The sequence below is a fragment of the Gobius niger genome (genome assembly GCF_951799975.1).
Source record: "Gobius niger genome assembly, chromosome: 10".
In the NCBI taxonomy this organism is placed as follows: Eukaryota; Metazoa; Chordata; class Actinopteri; order Gobiiformes; family Gobiidae; genus Gobius; species Gobius niger.
Genome location: NC_136861.1, coordinates 14262726 through 14287228, shown reverse-complemented (window position 1 = coordinate 14287228; position 24503 = coordinate 14262726). Strand labels below are relative to the sequence as shown.

Below are 24503 nucleotides of genomic sequence, written 5' to 3'. Positions count from 1 at the left end.
TGGCTACAGAGTATGGAGTGAATGAATAATAACAATGGTGTGCCGCTTTGGGAAACTTGGGAACACAGGCTTGAAAAGCGCTATACAAGTGTAAGCCATTATGTTTTTTCTCTCTCTTACTGGCAGTTTGTCCATGGAGAAAAGGAGAGGGAAAAACATGTGTGCTCAACAAGTTTTTTCTTTTTACTTTTTAGGGGCTTTTGTGGCTCCATTGTCTTATTCCAAGCACATACATTTTATATTGGATGTTGAGGCTTGATGGAGAACTGCAGCTTTAACCTCTTAACCCCTGCCCTAACCGAGTGCATTGTCTCCAGTTCAGCTTTATCCAAATCTAGAAGGTCACAGCCTATAGGCCAGTGTAACGTCTCATTTGAAAGCAAAGACTCACAAAACTCATGTTAGAGGGGCTTTTTCCGTTTTTGTCACACATTCTTGTCACTTTTGTGTTTCTCTTGTGTCACTGTTTTGACATTTTTCTTAACCCAAACCAAAAAAGCTTTTAGATTTGGGTTAAGCCAAAGGAGGAAATGTGCTCGGTTCAGGTGTCATCTAACACGAGGTGGAGATGAAATCAAATCAAATACAGCCTCCCTCATTTTTCGACTACAGTGACTACATGACCTTTTTGACTAAATAATTGCTCAAATTAATGCTTGATAAGTCTTACACTGCACACAAAGGACAAGTTAAGGATATCACAATGTATTCGAGTGACTTTATTTCGTCAGGGATGCATTCAATGACAGTATTATTTAAAAATGTTCTACAAAACACACTGATCTTTTTTTGTTTGTTTTTACATATAAAAATAAGAATACAACACAAAGACAGGCTTTCACATTGATACTGAACCAAACCAATGGCTTTCGTTTATAGCATGTTTCCTGTGGTCCAATATCGTCCCTCTTCAGAGAAATGAGAACTGCCAGTGATCGACAGCTGCGGTTACTGCTAAAGTCAGTTTCAGGATTGGTTTCGGTCTCACATGGGATAGTTGAGCACCACGTCCTGTTTGGCCAGCTCCAACAACATAGGATCGTCGAAGAACTTGCTGATACTGACGTCCTCGCTCAAACCCTGCAGCGAGAAGAAAAGAGTGATTAGCCTGATTATTAGCCACATTTCTTACCCAAGAGCTAATCTAGGTTCTGTTGAAAAATGAAGTCTGTCCGATCGGCTCATTAACTACTTTAAATACTGCAAGTACTGAGACGACCTTCATTCTTTGCTCCTCTGAGGAAAAATCCATCTCTGATCATATTTTTTCATAATACATTATACTAAACATGTTTGTTATGCTTTTGAAAATATGACTTATTTAGAGGATAGCATCTGCTGTAAGGAATGTTATTATTTTTGTTTGACTGCCGACAGGAAGTGACATAGATAGAGACAAAGTTCCATAGCATTTGGGCTCATTTCCCATTGACTTAACATGGTTGGCACAGCAACATTTTAAAATTGTTTGCCTCTGTCTATGTCACTTCCTGTCAGTGTCCAATCAGGAAGTGAAACTATAAAACTTGTGAAAGTGAAGTGAAACAATAAACAATGTCCATTGTAATAAAAGGCAACGTTTGTAGGTTTATGCTCTCAGTGGTTTAAAAAGGCGCTAGAAGTACAAATGAACTTGTGTTGCCGCAAGCTGCTGATGTGGACACGCACACAAGTTTTTAATTTTTTTTAAATTTATTTATTGGTTTATTTGGTTGGGACAGTGCACGTTAATGTAAACAAGCCACACCGGATTGTAGCCTTAGGCTAATTTCTATCCTTCGTCCCCCATGCGTACTCTCAAACATCCTGACCTATTGTACATGTTTTAGTGTCACTATATGTGAACATTCTTAATTTGAAAGCCTAGAACGTCCAGCGTTCAGTCACTGAGCTTTAACTACCGGAGGCTGCACTAGCGCTGATTAACACATGAATGGGGATTGTGGAAGTCGGAGAGAGTCTTTTTCCATCTCCATCGGATCTGAAACCCAAATGTGGAGCTCATTCTGTCTTCTGATCGGATAATTGTCTTGAGAACCAAAACATCATCATGTTTATGAAATATTTACAGAAAAGAAAACAACTCACATACCCTACCTTTATATAGTAGTCATGAATTGAGATATAAATGTTTAATTTTTCTTCCTTGTTTCATGTAAGTTTTAATTCTTTCTCGACACTCACCTTGCGTCTCCGTGTCTTGATCATGAACTCTCGGGCCAAGTGCGGCGCCGGCTGCGGCTCCAGGGGCCGGATCACGATGCTCTTATCCAGCGGATCACCGGGAACAATCTGCAACGTTACATAACAACGTCATAAAAAACATGATTAGGGCTGCAAAAAACCCACTCCGGCTAATCTGACAGGAGCGACACGTGACGCTTGTGCGGAGTGCTGAAGCCTTCACTAAATGTTTGATTCATTTGCAAATCTGTCCACTTGTTCCTGAGTCAGAGGAGCATCCATCAACGTGATAGAAACCGCCACATGTCACAGCTGTCACTTCCTCAGTCCACGATAAACACAGCATCACGGGAGCGGCCGAGGGAGAGCCGGGGCTTTTAGAATGATTCACTAAGTCCATTATGTTAAAGACTGTGACCTTCTCAGCGTGTGAGGCATTTCAGCGCATCTGAGCACAAAAAACAAAGGGAGACTGACTTAAAAGGGGACGTTTCATGCAAAGCAACCTATAAACCAATAAAATAATGGATGATGTGTTCCCATTTGGGCTGAGCAACTCTTGAAAAACATCTAATGATTATTTTCTGACGCAAGTGATATTCCTCTGCTCTTTTCCAAGTATTTCCTGAAATCATACCCAGGCAAGGAGTAGGAACAGAAACGCCTTTCTCGGAGCGTAATTGTGAAGCGTAATTGGATCGATCTGAATCTTGAGCGACTAAACGAGGCATTCCCAGCTTCGGGGTTAGACTGACGTCGGGAAAAGGCAGGAAAAGCTAATCAATGAGCGGCTGTGGACTAATCAACAGATGGATAGAGACGCTAACTGAGATATTCAACACTGAGGCGGCTGAGGGCCAATCGCAGAAGCACATCTTCCGCTAATGAGAGACATGTCTCTACGGTTAAACAAGGCAAATGCCACAGCTCAGGGAAAGCAATGTTATTCCTATTTTCTGTGGCAGCTAAATCGATGTGGGATGGAGGATGATTTCTGACAAAGCCTTGAGGAGCAGCGAACATGGACGTGCTGATGGGTTCAGGTGCAGCTCTAGTAGAGGCATAATTTGACATGTGATTGATTTTGTTTCCATGTATGGGAGAATTTAACAAGCTCACTGGGAAGGAAATCTTTACACATGCACGTATACTGAGCGCTGGAGGAGACTGGAGGGAGGTAGAACAGTGCATTGTGTTGTGTCTTTGGGCAGGACACTTAACCCATCGTTCCTGTGTGTATGTAGCGCTGGGAAGCTTAACATATTGTTCAGTTGATAAACCTTAAAGAGACTAGATGCAAGTTGGTCATTTTATGCTCACTACTGTCACCTCAGGTCTTATGCACAACTGCAGCTTCTACTTCAAGCTCGTGCATGACGGCACTTCGGACCCAAATTAACTTTTTCTTATTTTTTTTTATTGTTTTTTGTTCATCTAGATTTCAAAGTTTTACAAACAAAAAATGGTTGGGGGTGTGCTAATAACTGTAACTGCGATAGATATCGTGCCCAAAAAAATAATCGTTTATCTGTTATTCAATGAACGAAAAGTTGATATAGTAATTATCTTGACAGCCCTATTCCCACCAGCAAATAATAACACTCACAAAAAATCACGCATCCCATCAGCATTAGTACAGCAGCCTATATTTGTATGTATTTGCATTGTGTGTAAATTGGTCTGTTTGCTTTTTTTTAATGCCTTTTAAACCGTGTCAAAGATGAATTTCTGCCTCGATTGGGTCAGACAATAAAGATCTCTTATCTTATTATGGATGAAGGAGGTCTTCTCTACTTTAGTCTGAAATGTGTCTAGTTTTCTGCATGTAGTTTTAGTCTATTGTCAAAACCTCCACAGTGAACCTCCAGACGCCCTGAACCAATCTCTATGGTGAATCTGGCCAAAATGCGGTTAAGAAGTCGACCTAATGTGACTTGAGCCTATAAATAGCCAGTCCTGGCCTTTCTCTGCACTCTCTCTCTCTCACCAAACCTTATAGTGACCGTCGCGGCGCAGACGTCCGGACAAACTGCTCCTGATGTGGCCAGCGCACAGTGTTGAGTCATTAGGTTTAAGTATAATGTGGCTGTGTGTGCGCTGCCTGTCATGTCCGCTGTGTTTGTGTCCACACTCTGCAGAGCCACGTCAGGGAAAATTAGCCGCATTTAAAAAGGATTAGGGCTTCACGGCCGTCACAACGGGCCTTCAGTGGACGGTTCCTTTTGAAGTTAAAGCTGTAATCACCAACAAGTTCGCCAGCGTCTCAGATTTGCATTTGCAAGTTGTCAATTTGCGTAGTTTTGTGAATGTTATATCTACTAGCGGGCTTAGCAGAAATGTTTGGGAAAACCACCACCAACCAATGAATACTTTACAAATTCAAAAAGCCACTTGAAATGGGTTACAAATATCCTCTAGGTTCTCATAATTCTCACACCAAGAAGCGCTTCAAAAAATATATGAGCTTCTAGCTACAAGAACTAGCTGAAGATCAAATCAGGAATAAACCGGATCTAAAAGGGTCAGAAAAAGACCTAAGTTATGTCTAAACTGGGTGAAAACCACATTTTAACCACAAAAACAAACAAACACCGAACTTACTGTATATGGATAAGTGAAGCATTACCAGTTTGATATAGTGGCACCTAATAATAACGGGGGATGTAATGATTAACCCTTGATCGAAAATGCATTTAAAATCGGTTTAACAATCGTTTTAAACTGCTTAAAATGTGAATCGATGTACAAAATAAAATAATCGTTACAGTCCGATACAAGAATGAAAGACAAATATGCAGATGTTAAAAAATTGACCAAAAAAAACAATTCATGTCTTGTACTTTTTTGTAAAGCTCTCTTACTGAGACAACAGTTAGTTTGTTACAAGGACAAAAATGCAGATATAAAAGAAACACCTTTTGGTTATAAAATGAGTCATGAAATGGGGAACATACAATCAAAAATCGAATCGAATCAGGGCTTGAGTTACATCAATTAGTACCGTTAGGTTGCGTCTTCTGATTGGTTTACACTTCACTGTGATTGGTTAAAGCAGTACTAAGTAACTTGTTTACCACAATAAATCCTTTTCATAGTCGCTCTGGGGGTAATACAAGTGTTAATAGGAAGATTGGAGGGTCTTTCATCTCCCCCTGGTGTTTCTGGCCAGAAAACCACAATTGCAACTTCCCTGCCTACGGGTAGGAGGCCCCAATACACACTAATGGAATCACGAAGAAGCTAACAGGCAAAGCTAACTGTGGGCTAGCGCCACTTAAGCAGTATTTACAGCCACGTTTCAGTGGAAAAAATGATCTCCATTGTGTAATTGGATGTACAATATCCCTCTCTCCCTTTGTCTTTTCTGTCAGTGTAGTATTTACTCTCAAGGACAATTAATGAGTAACAACAAGCAACATACTACAACACCTGCAGTGGCGCTTATGGCCTCTAGGGGCTTAGTACTTAGTACTGCTTTAAATCCACCTGTCACTCGGCGTGCTGGGGTCCGACCCATTGGAGAAGTATTTTGTGAAAAGTGGACGGCCCGTGTTTGAGCTTAGAGCTGTGAAAGGAAAAGTTAAAGTGTTTGGTCTTTTTGCAACTAATTAAACAATTACTGATTCTGTTGTCCTTGGAAATATCTGCAGTTTGGCAAAGAACAGACATTTACTACAACAGTGACCTGAGTCAATGCGCCCTTAAGACACAATGACATGTGCTGTATTTTATAAGAGTTGAATTGATGTGACTTTGCTGCAGTGGTGTCAAAGGAACAGAAGAAATGCGTTCATGAATCTGACCTGCCAGTGGTGAAACACGGACAGAGCGAAGGCCTGGCCCTGCGTGTGCGTCCTGAGGTCAGTCTCGAAGCCGAACGAGTCAATGGCCGGGATGAAGGCTTTGATGGTGTACAGAGGGGAGCCGGGGATCGGGGCGTCCTGGGTCACGTGGCCTCTGTAAAAAAAATAACCGATAAAAAATACAGTCCCTCCACGACTGCAGACATCAATCACGTTTACATGCATTTCACTGTGGATTTATAATATCTGCGAGAAGAGGAAGGAATTTAATGAAAAGGTCGCGCTTCAGTGACAGCAAAGCACTCAGTAAAATATAAAGATACAGAATGTGACTGATGCACGTGTTGTTAATGGTGACCTTGTCCGTATGTGGTCGACTGCGTGTCAGAAAGACGGTGCATCTTTCTATAAATCATCTCCTTAGAATTATAAAAGGTCTATATCATTGTCCCTGGGCCAGCTTGTAGATTCTGGTGCCTTTTTGAGCTTTTTATGAGCAAAAACATTATACCCCTTTCTATTTCGGTCTATGAGTGGTCACACCTTCAAACTTAAACATCTCAGAACTATTAATAACAGGGAGAACCTTATAAATCTTGGGGACGAAACACTATAGACACTCTGCTTATATTATATTTGAGTAGCCTTGAGTAACCTTAAGGCCAGTGCTTATCATGACACTTGATTCAACATTATTCAGTAGACACTATGGGTCTATGGTCTTTTATCAAGAGGTGTTTAATAGTGGGTGCAAGAGGAAAAATATTATATACACGTGATGCTACAAGTGAAATGTAAACAAGAAAATGCAGCGCGAGTAAAATAAAATGCACAAATGCTGTGCTGCTGCTCTACTTTTGCATGTGATACTAAAGTATTGACCATCAACAGGATTGTCAGAGTTCATAATATACTTTATCGGAGATTTGTTTCCTACTGTACTGGTTTTGATCTTTTGTGCGCTCCTTTCGCTAGACCTTGGGGGACAGAGAGTTACAACCTCTTAATTCAATCCCCCTCAGTATCAGAAAATTGGATGAAACATAATACTTTCTGTTCAGATGAGCACAGGCTTGGAACTCACTTCCTTTTAATATGAGAAACAATAAAAGTAAATCTGAAGCAGAAAATAAAAGGACAATAAGCTCAGTGTGTGAGTGATGGCATCCACTTCCTTTGCTTCCTATGGTTGTATGATTTATGTGAGATTTATGCATGATTCATTTCTCAATTCAAGATGTTTCACTCTTTTTTTTCTGTTTTGTAAATGCAATTTGATTTTACTTCAAAACCGCAGCAGCCACTTTGTGAAAGCTAATGGGGATCCTAATAAAGAAAAGAAGAAAAAATCCCTCAGAACCTACTTGTTAACCTCTTAACTGAGCGCATTTTCGCCGGTTCGGCTGTACCCAAATCTAAAAGCTTCTCGATCCGAAAGCTGACAGCCAACAGGCCAGAGCAACGCCTTATGTGAAAGACAAGACCTTTTTGTTACTTTTTCGTCACTTTTGTGTCAGATTGTAATTTTTTTCATCATTTTTTCATATTTTTTTTTTTATCCTCGTTTTAATCTTTTTGTCACTATTTTGACACTTTTATCAAGAAGCTTTTAGATTTGGGCAAAGCCGTACAGGAGAAAATGCCCTCAGTGAAGGTGGGGTTAAGAGGATACAGTATGCATTTAGCCACATCATCTTTTCCCATCGGTCCTGTACGTCTTTGTTTTTGCTCATGTTTTGTAAAGCAGTGTTTCCCAACCAGGGGTACGGGGACCCCTGGGGGTACTCGAGGACCTAGCAGGGGGTACTTGGAACAATTTCAGATTGAAAAAAAAGGGAAAATGTAACACCATTTTTACAGGAAAAGGTATATTTTTCAGTAAAATGTGTTGCTTTGGGAGCATTTTATTTACAAATACCACTTTTAAGTAATTTCTTTCTAAATAAACTGCAACACCCTTGATGTTAGGGGGTACACAGTTGACCACTGAAAGGCCCAAGGGGTACAAAAGAGAATAAACGTTGGGAACCACTGTTGTAAAGCATCATTGAGTCTTTCTGAAAAGCATCACACCAGTCACATGTAATGTGTAATATTGTTAATATTAACATTATTCCTAAGCCTAGGTAACCAAAAAGGCTCATGTAAAAGCCTATACCAATAGGTTGTATAAATCACATCGACAGCAGATTAAGTGACAGCTTTGTTTTCCAGTTTCTATTTGTTGCAACATTTATTGAAAAGCTTCACTCAAAATAAAAGCCCGGTTGTCAATTTGCTGTCTGTATCCTCACACTCCACTTAACAACTTTTGGCAATGCCCTGGATTACTTCCTACAACTGTGTTTTGAGGTCAGGACCAACCCAGGGGCATCATGTTTTTCCCGGCTGCTGTAAACTCCCCATTGTTGCAGCCCGGGCTCAACTTTAATGGCCCGCTTGCACATAAGCATCGTGAATAGAACCATCGCACTGACCTCCTTCGAGCCAACACAGTGTACACAGCCGACACGCAATCTGCCGGGGCCTGCACCTCCACGAAGTAATACGGCTCCATCAGCCTTGGAGTGGCCTGCGAACAGAGAGGGAGCGCACATTAGTGACGACAAAGGGTCCACGGCCATCTCGTGTAGCCGGGGGATTTATGATAGCGGCCGCAGAGGGGGCCAAAAGCAGGCAAGGAGAGGAGCCAAACTTGAGGAAGAGCAATGTTATCGCGCTGCAATTAAAAAGGCGGCACGTCAGCAGAAAAAAATCCCAAGGCGTAATCAGCGTAATGGAAGCTTATAGAGAGTGCGTGGAGGGGGTAGGGACGAGGAGTGGGGGGGGGGGGGGTCTCACCATGAGGAAAGCGGAGTACACCACTCTCCGGGCCGTCGGGATGACCTGGCCCCCTCCTCGGTGCAGCGGCTCCTGAGCGATGACGGCATCCAGGATCTTAAACTTGACATTTCGGATGGCTGTGGGGCAAAGGAGAGCCATATGAGGGAGATTGCGCTGACCTTCATTAAAAACGCTGAGTAAAAGCGGCCAAACCGGAGTCTGAGGAAGGGCCTAGAGCGGCAGAGTGAGCTGTTTGTGTTGAATATATAAAGAAAAAAAAAAACTACTCACGCTCGTCGCAGAGAGGGCCCTCCCTGGTGCCCCACTGGAAACCCTGGACGATGCTGTCTTTGACCGAGCCCAGCAGCGCCTTGTCCACCTACACACAATCATTTTAGAGATGCTTTTACTGAGGTTAATTAAAGTATCTGGAAACTGACAGTGAGTACACGCTAATTTACAGCGAAATAAAAAAGGTTTAGAGCGCTTGGCACGACTTCAAACTTGTTGGCTTTACATCAGCCGACAAAAGAGAAGCATAAAAGAACGACTCTGCTCCAGATGCAGTGAAAGCAAACTTCACAATAACAGTGAGAACGTGAAGATTTTCTCTTTGTTTGTTACGGGACAGGACCAGGAACAGAGGGCGGAAACCTGGGGTGTGAACCAGGAAACGATATGAAAGCAAAAGCAAATAAATTAGGACTAAAAGTGCAGAGGTCTTGGAGTATTCACACTTTCAAGTTCTGATGATTGGATTAACCTCTTAACCCGACCTGAACCGAGCACATTTCCTCAAGTTCAGCTTTATCCAAATCTAAAAGCTTCTTGGAAAAAAAGTGTCAAAATATAGCAACGAAAACGAGGATGAAACGTGACAAAAGAGCGTCAAAAACGGAGCAAAAATGCAACGTACAAAGGGCCACAAAAAGTGACAAAAAAGCCACAAAGAAGAAGATGATTAAAGAGCCACAAAAGGAGTGACAACAATGTGGCTAATCAAGACAAAAAGCAACGGAAAAAACAATGAGGAAGCAACTAAAAAAGTGAGAAAAGAGCAACCAAAACATGACAAAAAAAGCAACAAAGAAGTAGTAAACAAGTGACAAAAACGTGCCAGAACAGCAAGAATACTACAAAAAACCCAGCAAAAGAGCGACAAAAATGCGGCAACAACACAACAAAAAAGCTATGATCACTTCAGTAGGCCTTAGCTTTCAAAGAAGGCATTGTTGCCATTCAATCGAGAAGCTTTTAGATTTGGGTATGGCTGAATTGGAGAAAATGTGCTCGGTTCAGGCAGGGTTTTAGAGTATGATAAAAACTGGCTGCTTCTTTGAGGAGGAAGGTCAAAAAAAGTGAAACGTCTGCTTTAATTGCTGGGTTTCAGGTTCTAGAATGTGATGATGTCACCAGACCCAGCAGGGGGCAGGAGCCACTTTTCCTATTAACAGCATTACACTTTCACAAGTCATATAATAGTATTGGCCTATAGAATCCTGTGATGTCACCTGCAACCCAGCAATATAGTAATATGCAATGATAATAATAGGATTTGTGTGTGTTTGTGTCTGATCCGCTCATACGTTTTGGGAAGATCAGTGTTTATTAGTCTATAATAGGGCTGAACATTCCAGACTTAAAAAGTATTGTGTAATAAATCGCCAAGGCGTCCATCCAAGCACGGGGCTGTGTTTCTGCCATCCTCGCTCCGCTGCCAAGTTCCTGTCCGTCTCACCTCAGAAGGCAGCGTGTCGTCCACCAGGATGTTGGGTCCCGTTGTGTCGGGTCCAAAGGCCCAGATGGACCGAGCCGCCAGCAGATCCCAGTCGTACTTGGTCTGGAAGAACTCACCCAACTTCTTCCTGTGGAAAGCAAACAGGACAGAGATGGGAAGATTTATTTACTCGAATAAGAGCAAGGGAATAATTTTACTCAAAGACAAGTAAAAAAGGTTGTTCTGCTCAACTTGTATTTATCTTGATTATCTTATGAAGCGGGAGTGTTTGTTGCTGCAAACGAGGCCTCAGTTCACTCCTTCCTTTGAACCGAGACAATGTTCTGCAGACCACCAGCAGAACAAGCTATTCTTTATTATAAAGTGTGCCAAGCAGGGAAACGAAACAGTTCAAAGTTTTTCAATGCTTATCATGAGGTCTCGAATTCACCTTCTCTTCACCCAGACAGTTATCTAGTTATGTACCTGAGGAGATGTTATGTACACCTCAGGTACATAACATCGGCCATTTCATTAATGGAAATGCTTTCTTGTACAGTCCCTGCCAAATAATGTAAGTAAAAAACAGTAATAGAAGAGATAGATAGAAAAGAACTTTATAATTCTGTTAGTGGAGCAGCATCACCTTTAACAGTGCACAGAGAAAAGGCTGTGTGGACTAAGTAGTTAAATAAAGGGGGAAAAAAGGTCCTTTGTGAAAACTACTTTAGTGCTGAGTAACCGTTTGAGTCTGCCAGTTTTAAAGTTTCACAAATGAAAAAAAAAAAATGCATATAATTGACCGCCTGGGCCTGCTATTTTTGTTATTTTTCTCCTCTAAGTCGCTCCCTTTGCTAATTTCAGCAACTAATCCAAATCTCCAGAGCCATAATTTTGACCAATGAGACGAGCTTTCCTGTGAACCAGTCCAGTCAGGGGGCTGGAAGGGCGATGGAGCTTGATAGTTTACTTTAAAAATGTTTTTCTCACCTCAAGTGCTAACTAGGAGTAGCTTTCAGGATCAAACATGAGGGGAGGGGGGGCTTGATTGTTTACTTTCCAAATTTCTCCCTTTCTCTCTCTCTACTGATTATTTTCTACTTTATTAAGATACAAGAAAATTGGAGATTAACTATTTAAACTTTAAATAATCTCCACATTAAGCTTTTGTCACTTACCGTGGAAAGAGAAACCAATTGTTTTAATCAAGTGTTCCCTTACTCAAAAATACTACTACTCTACTCTACTACTGAGTGTACAGTAACTGCAAAAAGTTACTAAACTGAAAGTATTTATCTGCCTCTAAAACAGGACGGCCACCAGTTGAAGAGGGGCATTAAAAAGATTGGTTGATCAAGGGTGAAGAGGTTAATGGACGAGGAGGACTACAGGGCGAAGGTTTAGTTTAATGGTGTGTGAAGCATGTCCCATTCGAAGCACAGCAGCGTTTCGGGCCAGATGGACTCACAGATGAGGGGGCGGTGGCGGGACGGACGGACGGCGGCCCGCGCGGAGTCACTCGTGCGCAGCGTCATCGCACGGTGACGGCAGATTTCATACAGGCTTTTACCGCATGATTCAATTACGGTAAGTGAGCGGATCGATAAAGCAAGGAGCGTTTTTAATGAGCCGCATGTCACACAAGTCACAAGTTACACCCGTGTCCTCCAGCTGCACGCCGAAAACGCCGCGCACGTGAGCCAGGAGGTGGTTTATGTAAGGGGGGTAGTAAGAGCTGGCACGAGGGCAGAAACTATAGATCTACGCAACATCACTTAAGCACCATTGTGATTAAACATTTATCTCAGATTTCTGGGTTTCGTCACAGGGAAAGGGGGTTCATGATCCGCTGGATGTTTGCCAAAGTACTGCATTTAAGGTCTGTCACCATAACAAATTGAAGTTCGATATATTGAGGTAGGAAAGTATCGCGATAAATGATATTATTGACTCTATCGATACTGGATACTGTCAACTCTCAGGCATATAATGACAGTAAACCTTTGTTCTAAAAGTCAAAATCATCATATCCTAAATTACCACAAAAGCTGCAATATACATGAAATATAATGTAACTTAATTTGCTTCAGTTAGAAATCAATGTTTTACAAAGAAAAAACAGTGGGAAAAAGCTAATAAATGCATCAACGACAAATATTGAGCCCAAAAACAAATTGTTTATCTGTTATTTATTGAACGATAAGTCGATATAGTAATTATCGTGACTAGGGATGCACGATAATATCGGCCGCCGATAATTATCGGCATTTAGGCGCCATCCCCGATAAAGCCGATAAACAAAAATTCGGCCGATAATTAGGCCCGATAATTATAAGCTCAAATTACATTGAATCTGCGGCTCCAGCTCGCTACCTTTCTCTCTGCGGCGCCGCCCGTGCGTCCTGCAGCCCGGAGCTGCTGCAGACTCAGGACAGCACATTTACAGCAGCAGATACACGCTCTCCACGGCCGACTTTTGCACGGTTTTAGCAGAAAAATACGACGGGTATTCCAGCGAAACAGCGCTGTCAGGCGCTCTCCGTGAAGAAAGAGTTTTTCGACTTTTTACATCGAAGTAACGTCAACATTAGCACCGCAACAAAATGAGAAAAAGACGAGGAAATGCGAACCTCTGACCCGCTCACGTGAGTTACTGGAACAGAGAGGGGCCTGAACACACGTGTATTATCTTAGCATTTCTGATCAAATAAACACGACAGCCCCGCGATTAAAGCGCTATGAACGAGAGGAGTTTTACATTGATGAAATGAGCCACGCAGCTATGGGTTGTTGTTTTTTTACCACACGAGGCACAAATGCATAAATGAGCCCAATGCAGGATTATATTCCAGCATTGTAAATAAGAATTCATTAGTATGATGTCCACAAAAAGAAAAATACTAGGAATTAAGCAGTATTATTATTATTATTATTATTATTATTATTATTATTATTATTTTAAATAAGATGTGACACAGATGAGCAGAGTCAGACCTGCTCATGATGGAACTGTAAAAAAACAGAGCTTTAGAAAAAGGTGGAGACCCAAACCCAAAGTAAAACTCATTATTTGATTTTTATTTATACACTTGTATATTGCTTGGTAGAGTTAATACATTTTGGGGAGAACTGTGAACTGTTACAGCGAGTTCTTGTCACAAAATAAAGTGCAAATATATATACATAATTATCGGTGTCATTATCGGTTATCGGTATCGGGACATGCGGAATTATCGGTTATCGGTTCAAATTGGCATTATCGTGCATCACTAATCGTGACAGATGGGGCTGCTCGATTATTGATAAAATAATAATCACGATTATTATTGTCATAATTGAAATCACGATTATTCAAACGATTATTTCTTGCCTTTAAAAAAAGTCTTTATTTTATTTCTATATTTATTAATTAAAAAAACTATGCTGAATATTTTCTGAACAGTCACAAAGGTACAAATCAAGTATTATATGCCTCGATTAAGGAGAGGTCTCTGTTTCACACCTGCCCCCTGCTGGTCAGCCCTCACACCTGCGCAAGTAAACTGAGCAGCGCGGCCTGATGACATCATCACACAGAGCCGTTTATTTTTATGTCAGGCAAAAGACAGGGAAGGGAAAATAATCCCAGCGCCATGAAATAATGCCCTAGTGACAGATGGTCCTAATGATCAAGTAGAGGCATACTACTTCTTTTTTTTCTTTTATTACAATCATTATGTCTTCTTGATAACTAATTTATCAAGGCATACTATGTTATTTGTTATCAAAGCATTTGGAAGAGGACGCAACATCTCCATGGAAACGAGCTGGGGATTTCCCACTCCCAGCAGAGCTACGAGTCAGGTCTGAGGAGAGGCGAGCCAACTCACGGTAAATCATGTTTTTGAGATATTTTTTCCCCCAATGTATTTGATTCTATTCATTGGGTGACACGTTCGGCAGTGTGGCTCAGTGTGGAGATCATTTCACGAGGTCGCCAAATGATATGGCAGGTAAATTTCCTATGTGGTTTGAATAGAAAACATGCCTTGTCGGATTCGTGAACATCAGCAGTTCCTATATTGGGTTTCGCGGCCCAATTGGTGCTGCTAATATGTTTTTCAAATCAACATTTGGCAGCAATTCAGCAACATATTACCAGGAATGTTCCGCGGTGTAGTTTTAATTAAAACTATAACCGCTTTTTCCTTTGACGAACTTCAATAAAGAATCGAGAGAAATTCCCATGATTGACAACTACTTTTCTACTTTAAAACCGTAACATGTGAACTGCGTGCCTGGCTCTATGATAACACGCATTACCTGGGTGAAAATCCCTATGAGCACGTTTTACATTTAAAGCCACGGTATTTCTATATTCCTCTGGCTCCGCCAATGACAGCGTTTAATTAAAAAAGCAATCATCATTCTTAACATGGCAGACCATTTCTCTCTGCTAACTGAGCGATAAATGGAAATTAATGGCTCTTCTGGAATATTATGGATTTAATAACGAAACAAAAACCCATAGGAACAAATGTAAAAGGCAGGTCAAACATGAGAAGGGCATTGTGTCTTTAGAGATACAGTCATCTTTATGACCATGGACAGCTGAAGTGAATAACTGATCTCTTTATCATGGCACCTGTTGGGAAGAGGAACATGCAACGGAGCAACGGACATTTTGTTTTACAGGTAAATAAAAGATAAATGTAAAGATTTGAGTGAGTAAAAAAGGAATAATCTAGATGCCGATAGAAAATTTACCAGTCTTTAATAAGTACCTCTTGTAAAATGTTCTGAATCACAGCTTAAGTTTGCACTAGATCTGCAGTGATCAATATCTACTAATAATAATCCAAGACTCAAAAGGCTAATGGAAATGAAAAGGCAACAGGCAAGTACATCAATGGCCCTAAATTGGACTTTGAAAGAGGAAGCCACTAAATTAATGGTCCCAAGTCATGCCTAACTTTCCTAACATATTTGTAGCATCCCAATTCTTCACAGGAACAAGTTTATAGCCACATTTCACAACTTGCAGGGTCACTTTTCAGGGTCACCATCACAGAAATGCAAGAAAACTAGCCTGAGCGTTCATACAATTTACACAAATGTGCTTTTCTCACAAATGTCTGAGTTTACAATATAGTAAAAGAAGAAAAAAACGGGAATAGTGACTTTAATAAGGAGTGATGGTGCAACAGACAATACACTGGTGCTTATATTACAAGTTGAAGCACATCGAGTGTTCACATTCATGTTACTTTTTCCTGTTGTAGGAGCCAAGTTAAGGATTTCTGGACATTGGTTTCTAATTGTTAATGGCTATAGCAAGTTAGCAACAGTCCCTAATTTCCATCGACACCCATTGATATTACCAATGCTCAGAATGTGATGCCATTGCGTTATACTCTAAGTGTTTTCTTGTTGCATGTATCGTACCTGTTCCACGTGATCTGCACCACTTCGTTCTCGATGTCCTCAGCCAGACCCTTCTCCAGAGGCTCCGCAATCATCGTGATCTTATTCCTGTCAATAAAACAGGACAGCTGTGAGCGACTCGATATGTGATTAGAAAAATCTATACAAGAAAACACAGCCTGCATTCACTCGGGCACACTCCCAAACGACGTCAAGAACAAAGCAAGAGAATGATGTCATGAAGGGAAAGGCTTGTGATTTGTCGATTATGCAAGTAAAATGTGTCCTTGTTTTGACTGCAGTAGCAATTCACTGTATATGAACTTGTGTACGAACTTTTTGTTTGGCGTTTCAGCAAAACACTTGAGCGAGGACGTCTCCACAACCGTCTCACAGAACGTTACGACCGGATCAGCCACCTGCAGGGGAAAAAAACAACGTTTGAATAAAAAAGTGTTGTTTAACTTTAGAATATACACAAAACGATCTGTACGTACTTTGATGTCGATCTCGGAGTACATCTTTCGGAGGTCGTGCATCACACAGTCCAGATAAAGCTCCCCAGTTCCCAAGATCACATGCTCTCCAGACTCCTCCACCTAAAAGGAAAATAATAATTACAATGTGTTACTTCAATACAACTGGGCTGCACAACATGAGAGAAGAATTGGAAAATGTATAGATAAGGACGGCATCTTTGGAATCGCCCATATATGGTCATGTTTGAAAACAGTTAAGGAGGAAAGTTGGAGAAAGTTATTCAAAAACTACCATAACAAATGCTGAATTATAAATATAGTTTTCTACTAAATAAAGATAGACATGGAGAGGAGAAAAGTGGTTCAACAGCCCATAAATGCATAAATAGCGGAGAATGCTAACATGATGCTTCATGTTAGCATTGTGTTAATGCTAACGCTAGCTACGACTGCCGTTTTTTTCGATAGATACTGACGCGGTGCCATCTGTATCTATGCTTCCGAGTACTAGCAGACCGGCAAATATGCAAGAAAACCCCCCATAAAAAGTCTTAAAAACAACCACAATATTTCTGAAACTCAACGGAGAGTTACTGAACCTACTTATTTCTCAGACTCATTAGCCAAAATTGCCGCACCTACTGCTAAAAAAGTAATATTTACTCTAGTCACTACTTCCGGGGTTAGCGTAGCTGTGCGTCGTTAGCATTTTTCTCCGCTTAATCCAGATGTAGCGATTTTGGTAAATATTACTTTTATAGCAGTAGGTACATTTTCTCTGTTGAGTTTCAGAAATATTGATTGTGGTATTTTGATTTTTTGTAGTTTCTCGCACATCTGCGAACCTGGAAGTAGAGCTGTGATGTCACCACTTAACAAACGTATAGACCCTTTTGCTGCTTACATCGTCAATGACATCAGCTGGAGCCAGGAAGTGATTAAGAGAAAAAAGATTTAACTAAAACTAGCCATTATAAGTATAAAACTACAACTAAACTAAATGTGGTCCTGTTGTGGCTTAAGGTGCAACTATGACAACAGCTACAATGGAAATAGACAGGAATCTAGCTTCCCGCCTCCAACTAAGCCCAGAATGTTTACAAACAATTAAAGGGCCTATTGACTTAGATATTTCAACTAAATCGGGAAAATCTTGTACTTTTGAACACTATCCATATGACCATTAAAAACACATGGTTAGTTTTAGTGTCGTCCAGCAAAGCAATGTCATAAGATAATAATTTAAAGACGTTGTGCAGCCCTAATCCCCATTTTAGCTGTAAAGGTTCTAGCCATCTTAGTGCGGTTTACAGGATAGTAAATGTCTATAGATGGCTCGTAAATGTCCATAATGTTTAAAGAAACATGACGTATTAACATCACCGCACGTATATCACAGGCACTTAAAGGAAAATGATTTATTGTCTCGTTAAACCAAATTGTGTTACCTACATTTAAGATAAAATTTTCCAATTACTACTGAAGTAAATCCTAACGTCAGCTTACTTTTGTGGTGAGGGATGGATAGCTCTTGTTCACTTTCCTCAGGCCGTCCAACATCTTTGGCAGTTCTGAAGGATTAACCGGCTCCACAGCGATCTTAATGACCGACGCCGTGTTGAACTTGAGTGGCCTGAAAATTTGTGCCTAAAATTAAGAAACACACACATTTAATTATTTTATTTTTTTCACATCTGTAAACAAAAAGTATAAAAGTAGGTTTTGTTTGCTCACATCCTCATTGCCTCTGGGCTCTGTGATGGTGGAGGTCTTCACTATCGACTGGTCACATCCTTCAATGAGAACCCAGTTTCCAGCAGGGACTCGGTTCACTTCGATTTGGTATCTGAACACACAGAAGTAGAAATTACAAAGACATGTTTGGGCCGTGCAAAAGTTGCATCTTAGAATTTTACTCCCTGGGCACTATTTGGTACCATGGCATGTTAATTTATACCATGCATTTCATACACAAGGGAACTCAATGCCAATGAACCGGGTCTTCAAGTGCCAGGGTTGCCAAGTATCTGCAGCCAAACTTGCCCAAAACCCGAGTACATTTGGCGCGGCTGGGATTTTTAATAAATTAAAAACCCACTGTGCTCCGATGGTGATACAACTACATCCCTTCTTTCTCTCTCATAGAAAAAGCAGCACTGATGGACTTAGATTTGATGTTTTGTCATTGAAAAAGAGGACTTTTATCAAGAATTAACATTTCACATGGAAAACATCAACAAAAATCACACAAAATAAAACATTTATACATTAATATAAAGAGAGAAAACCAATATTGGCCATATAAAAAATTACCATTGACTTATAAAGAATAAAACATTATGTATGATCATCAAGTACAATGATCCAGCAATCCAGGTGCATCATAAATCAAATTCTGGGCAAATAAAATAAAAACGTCTGTGTAAGTTTTCTCTCCAACATAAACACTGGATTTGTATGTGTTGCCCCAAAAGACCGAACAGAAATCTCGAACCTGGCGACAGAGATCCAGAGGCGTCCCACGGTGCAGACCTGCGAGTCCTCCTCATCGTCCAGAGTGTAGTTCTCTCCGAGCACCTTCACGGGCTGTCCCGCTTGGATGGTCCCGCTCAGCACCCGCCCAAAAGCATGGAACTGCACCCCGTCCTCAGTGCTGTACATCTTTGTGGTGTGGCACATGAGAGGGCCCTGGGCGACGAAGACAGAGGGAAATAATGAACAGGAGAAGAAGACAAAGACTGGTATAAGATGCTAGAATATTATATTAATATAACTTGGGGTGTTAAATATTCTACTTTGTAACTATAAAAACAAAACTTATTTCTTATTCAACACCATAGACTGACTTTGACCTCTTGACCCTTTTTTTCTTCCTGTTTTTTTATAAAGTACTTACATCGGGGTCACACTCTGCCATGGTCTCCCCAAGGTCTGAGTCCAGGCCTCCAGTGTACGTGTGCTCTATCTTGATCTTGGCGCCATCTTGTGGTGAGGGGACGTGCTGCACACACATGTCCACAAGGCCTGAAATACACAAGATGTGCATCAATAAGGAGTTACATTATTAAAGTTTTAACAAGGTAAATGTAGATTGTAGCAGGAAGGCAAATGTTATACTGGACTAGACTAACTTAAATCCATTGATTACCTGTGAACTCTCCAAAGAAGCGGTTACAGACCAGCCTCAGTAAAGGTCTAATGTTCAGCTTCAGTTCTTCTTTGCTCAAATGGATCCCCAGTTCATCCAGAACTCGAGGGAGAGAGGTGTCCACGTCTCCAACCACCTACAAAAGATTTAACATCAGTAAATATATTTTCTCATTATTTCTTATTCTTTACTGAAATTGTTAAAGAAAAACACCGAAATACTTGACACTTCTTCCTAGTTATCCTGACCAACATATTGGCCGTTAAATTGTATCAGATAAGTTAAAGAAGGACAAACCTGTGAGAGAATCTTGTACAAAGGCTCCAACACAAATTCAACAAAACTGCGCTGAGAGTTACTGGTAGGAGCTTTCTTTGTGAACTTGCGGCTGGACAGAAAAAAACAAAATTTAGAGTAAAGAAAGAATATTGAATTCATTATACAATAGAAGAAAGTTACGTTTTGGGGTTGAAATAAATGTCCCCCCAAAGTCTCTGGGCAAACTCTGTGTAGTTAATGTCACCTGTAAATAGTATAAAAGAAATACATCACAGGATGAATGAATGTGGACATATACACAACAGAGCAAGATTAAAAAAAAGACACTTTACCATAAGTGTCTGAGTAGATCTTTGCAAAGGAGCCCAGAGTGAAGCAGATGCTGTACTGAGAGCTGGCAAAGCAAACGTTTCCAAGCAGTGGAGACACCACCACGTTCTCATCGGTGGAATAAGTGCTGAAAGGAAAAGGGGAAATCGCATTGGAATCAACCTGGAATGTTACGCAGTGTGGCTTTAAGCTGTGAGGGTCAAATATTAGCCTCTTAAGATCAGTCTTAACCAGCGCATATTCTCCAGTTCAGCTTTACACAAATCTAGAAGCTTACAGTCTATAGGTCAGAGTAACGCCTTATCTGAAAGCTGGATCTAAATGGATCTTGTCTTAAACGTTTTTTATTATCACTATTTTGTTGATTTTTTTGTCACTTTTTTTTGTGCTTTTTTGTCACATTTGTCACTTTTTTTGGTCAATTTTGGTCACTGTTTTGCTACTTTTTAGTCACATATTTGTGGCTTTTTGTCACTTTTTTGTTATTTTTTTGTCAATTTTTGTCACATATTTGTCCATTTTTGTTACTTTTTTTGTCAATTTGTCACTTTTCTGCTACTTTTTTGTCACATATTTGTCACTTTTTTGTCAATTTCTGTCACTTATTTGTTACTTTTTTGTCACATATTGTAACTGTCAGTTTTTTGTCACATTTGTAACATTTTTGTTACTTTTTGGTCACATTTTTCTTTCCAAGAAGCTTTTAGATTTAATTGTTACCTGTATGTTATCAGCTGTATCTGGCCTACGTGCCCAGAGCAAATTTCCCCTAGTGGGACGATAAAGCTTAAATCAATTCAATTTGGGTGACGCCAAACTGGTAAAAATATGGCTGGTTCAGGCGTAAGAGGTCAAGTGAGTGAAACATTACCTGAGTAAACCGTTGACTTCATCCACAATGTGCCTGAGTTTATAGTAGGCGTCTGTGGGAGGCAGCTTCAGCTCCAGGATGAGCCGGTCCACTTTGTTGATGCAGATGGTGATGGCCATTCGCTCCTGGACGGCGTGTTTGATGAGACGCTCAGTGTTCAACATCACCTGCACAGCAAAAAAGATGGAGGATATTAGAGAGCCAAAACTCGAGAAGACTGAAATGTTATTTTCTGTAGTAACACAACGAGCATGTCCAAATGTCTGTAGAGAACTAAACTACAGGGCAGCCAGTGGAGGGAGGCCAGTTTGTAATATATTCTTTTAAGTCAAAACATGAAAAACCAAGCTAGTTTAGACGACATTGATTTAAGGGTGCTACAGTAGTCTGTGTTTCATTTCATTCTGATGAGAGGTAGCCAAGTCCATCTCAAATAAATACATAAGATTACATAGGGGACAGAGAGTTATTGATGGATGAAAAGAATCAGAATCCCTTTATTGATTTGAAAGACAAATTTCTTCTAGTTGCTATAAATAAAAATCTCAACCAAGAAAGAAGGAAAATGTTGTGACATGAAAAAGAAGATGGTTTCACTGACTGCACGTAAGGATAGGGCTGTATCGGTATCGTAAAAAGAAAAGTATCGAAAGTACTGAAAAAAAAAAATTATGCTGGTGGTCTAGGAACAGAATAAAAAGGAACGTGGTTGTTTCAGCTTTAATAAATGTTTTTTAAACACATTTTGTCCTTGCTTTTGTCACAAATTTTTCCTATTTCTCCTAATTTCCCCCCCAAATAATTCCCCATTTTTCTCACATTACTTAACATCTTCCACACATTATTGTTTTGTTTTCTTGTTCTAGACGACAAATATTTTAGTATAGGTATTGGAAAAAGAATCATTCAGGCATCGGTATTGAAAACCAAGTATCGTTAAAGTACCAGAATTGGAAAAAATTTACCCCGTACCCAGCCCGGCGTAAGGAGACTCTTTTGTGTGTAAATTTAGGCATTTTGTCTTTAGCTAAAAGATCATACCCCATATTAATACTCTACAGGACAGGAAACCAGAAGGCAACAAACCAAGCCAGAACAAGCTCATCTTATTGACTAGCCAATTGTACATTCCAAAATTATATGAAGAAATAAAAAAAGTTACTGTATTTAAAGAAAAAAACTCACTCCTTCTGCTGCATCTATGAACAGGACGATGCCGTCAGAAAGCCTTATACTGGACGTGACCTCGTCGGAGAAGTTCACGTGTCCCGGAGTGTCCATGATGTTGAAAAGGTAAGATTTCCCCCTCGAGTCTGGCAGCACCATTGTGACAGGGGTACTTTTGATACCAACGCCTCTCTAGAAATTCAAAGCAATATAACATTAGCACCGGTATTTACAGACACGGAGTAATTTGATTTAAAAAAAAGATAAAAACATACCTCTTGTTCTGTAAAAAGTATGTCTGTGTACCGGAGCTAAAACAACAACAAAGACAGATAAAGCTAGATGCAAATAAATATAGAAAATGCTAAATTCTACATTAAAAGCAGAACTCACATCTAAATCGTCTCTCTTCCTGATTTCTGGATGGGTTTGTTCAATGAGGCAATCCACAAAACAGGTCTAAAATGGACAGAAATGTACTGTGAGTCTCACTACATTCAATGTTTATGAATTATTTTTGAATGGTAGTAACTACAAGCGCCTGACCTTGCCGTGATGAAGATGTCCACACAAGGTAATGTTACGAATCAGCTCAGGACTGTCCATGAGATCAGCAAGAAATCTGAACAGCAAAGAAATTTAGAAGTTAAACTAAGTAATTACTAACAAAACAATGTATACAAGCATTTATAGATCTTTGTACACAAAACAAATGAGGAAACATACTCCATATCATAGACCGTGGCCGGCAGCTCCTGCTCCATTAGCGTAAACTTTCTGTGTTTTACTGGTTTGATGATGGGCTCTGAAATTAATGAACAACAATTAGTATTAATAAGTATTACTGGGAGTCACAAATTACCAGATGATATGCAATATGCGATAAACAGCTTAAAAAGTGTCGCACAATACACAATAAGGACAATGCATATCAATGAACATCTGCCGTGAAACAACTAAAATAGAGGTAAATATGCCAGATTATAGTCCATAGCAAGTCCAAATAAGTCCAAATAAACAACTAGTTTCTGACATCATCTGTGTTGTCTCTGACCTGTCAGAGGCTGTGTGTCCTCCTCTTGTACAATGGTCTCCACCTCAGGCCCGTAAACCTCCTCTGCCGTGGGGTAGTATTTCTTGTCTTCGTGTAAAACCACTTCCATCCCCGGGACATCGTCATCTGCATCGGCCGGCTCGTCATCTTCATCATCATCGCCCTGGCACGGGTTAAGAAAAATCAATCAGAAATGTTCAGAAAAGCATTCGCAGGATCTAAGAAAAAAACACAGTATTTGTCAGACTTGCACTGGTATTTGGTTAGACTAGTACCGTTTAATAAATCAGTGACACTTTATATTTATTTTATGACCATTACAGCTAGTACTGTTACTTAAAGCACACAAAGACGGCACAAGTATTCATACGTTTGAGCAAATGAATTCCTGTAATGTATCATGAGAACTCTTGTCATCAGAAAGCAGAGGAAGTTTCTTTTCTGCATTGATTAAGTGCCTGGCTCAAATTAATTCACACTATTCCTATTTAAGCTGCTCAAAATAATAACTTCCACAAAAAAATAATCAATCAACAATCCAACACAAACATTACCTATATTTCACATGGTTACAGACTGCATTAGTGAGGAGCACTGGCGAAATCAAACAGCACATTAACTGTAGTTTGTTGTGTACTGTGTACCTCATCCATGTCTCTGTCCTCTGCCTCCAGATCATCGTCATCATCGTCAGAGTCGAGCTCAGGACCGATGTAGTTTCCAAACTCATCATAAAGATCAGCCTCCATCTTCAAGCGAGCTGAAACACATTAACACACACACTTTAAGACTAAGGTCATTAAATGAAGTCGATCGCACAGTTGTATAAGACTGGTTTCTTTAGCTTTGTTTGTTAAAATACTGAAATAAAGAGAGAGAGAACAAAAGACCCGATTCATACAATATTTAATTTCTATTGATATGTAATCTCCAAGTAGCATTAAATGTGCTTGGAGTAACATTAATAAACACTACTTATTGAACCTGATGTAGCATGCTAACTGCTAACGTGCAGAGAAATGAATGAGGAGCCGACGTTACTGTTACGTTTTTGTAAAACGGATGGGCTTAGCGCCACCTCACATAGCAGAAAACTATGCCACACTCGGCAGAATATAACGTACCAGCACTCGAGTCTGCAAAACGGGTGTATACTCTGAAAAAATGTCTAAAGTTTGGATTTTTAGACAGATAATTCCCCAAATACCGCCATGCGCACGAAACAACAGTCGCTTCCGGTGTTTT

At 40.2% G+C, this 24503-nt stretch overlaps 1 protein-coding gene across 1 annotated transcript; it reads right to left on the bottom strand.

Annotated features, from left to right (window-relative positions):
* Positions 1-714: 714 nt before the first annotated feature.
* eftud2 (elongation factor Tu GTP binding domain containing 2) lies at positions 715-24435 on the bottom strand. The gene is made up of 27 exons (XM_079564393.1): positions 24383-24435; positions 23903-24018; positions 23259-23421; positions 22931-23009; positions 22751-22826; positions 22598-22663; positions 22480-22515; positions 22223-22396; positions 21038-21204; positions 20169-20293; positions 20017-20080; positions 19855-19945; positions 19558-19693; positions 19306-19433; positions 18904-19097; positions 18144-18255; positions 17916-18056; positions 16428-16529; positions 16267-16349; positions 15952-16038; positions 10549-10675; positions 9102-9189; positions 8829-8947; positions 8465-8559; positions 5988-6141; positions 2185-2292; positions 715-1080 (listed from the first exon to the last, which is right to left on the bottom strand). The coding sequence occupies exons 2-27, from the start codon at positions 24005-24007 to the stop codon at positions 985-987; spliced, it is 2916 nt and encodes a 971-aa protein (XP_079420519.1). The 5' UTR covers positions 24008-24018; positions 24383-24435; the 3' UTR covers positions 715-984.
* Between the last annotated feature and the right edge of the window lie 68 nt (positions 24436-24503).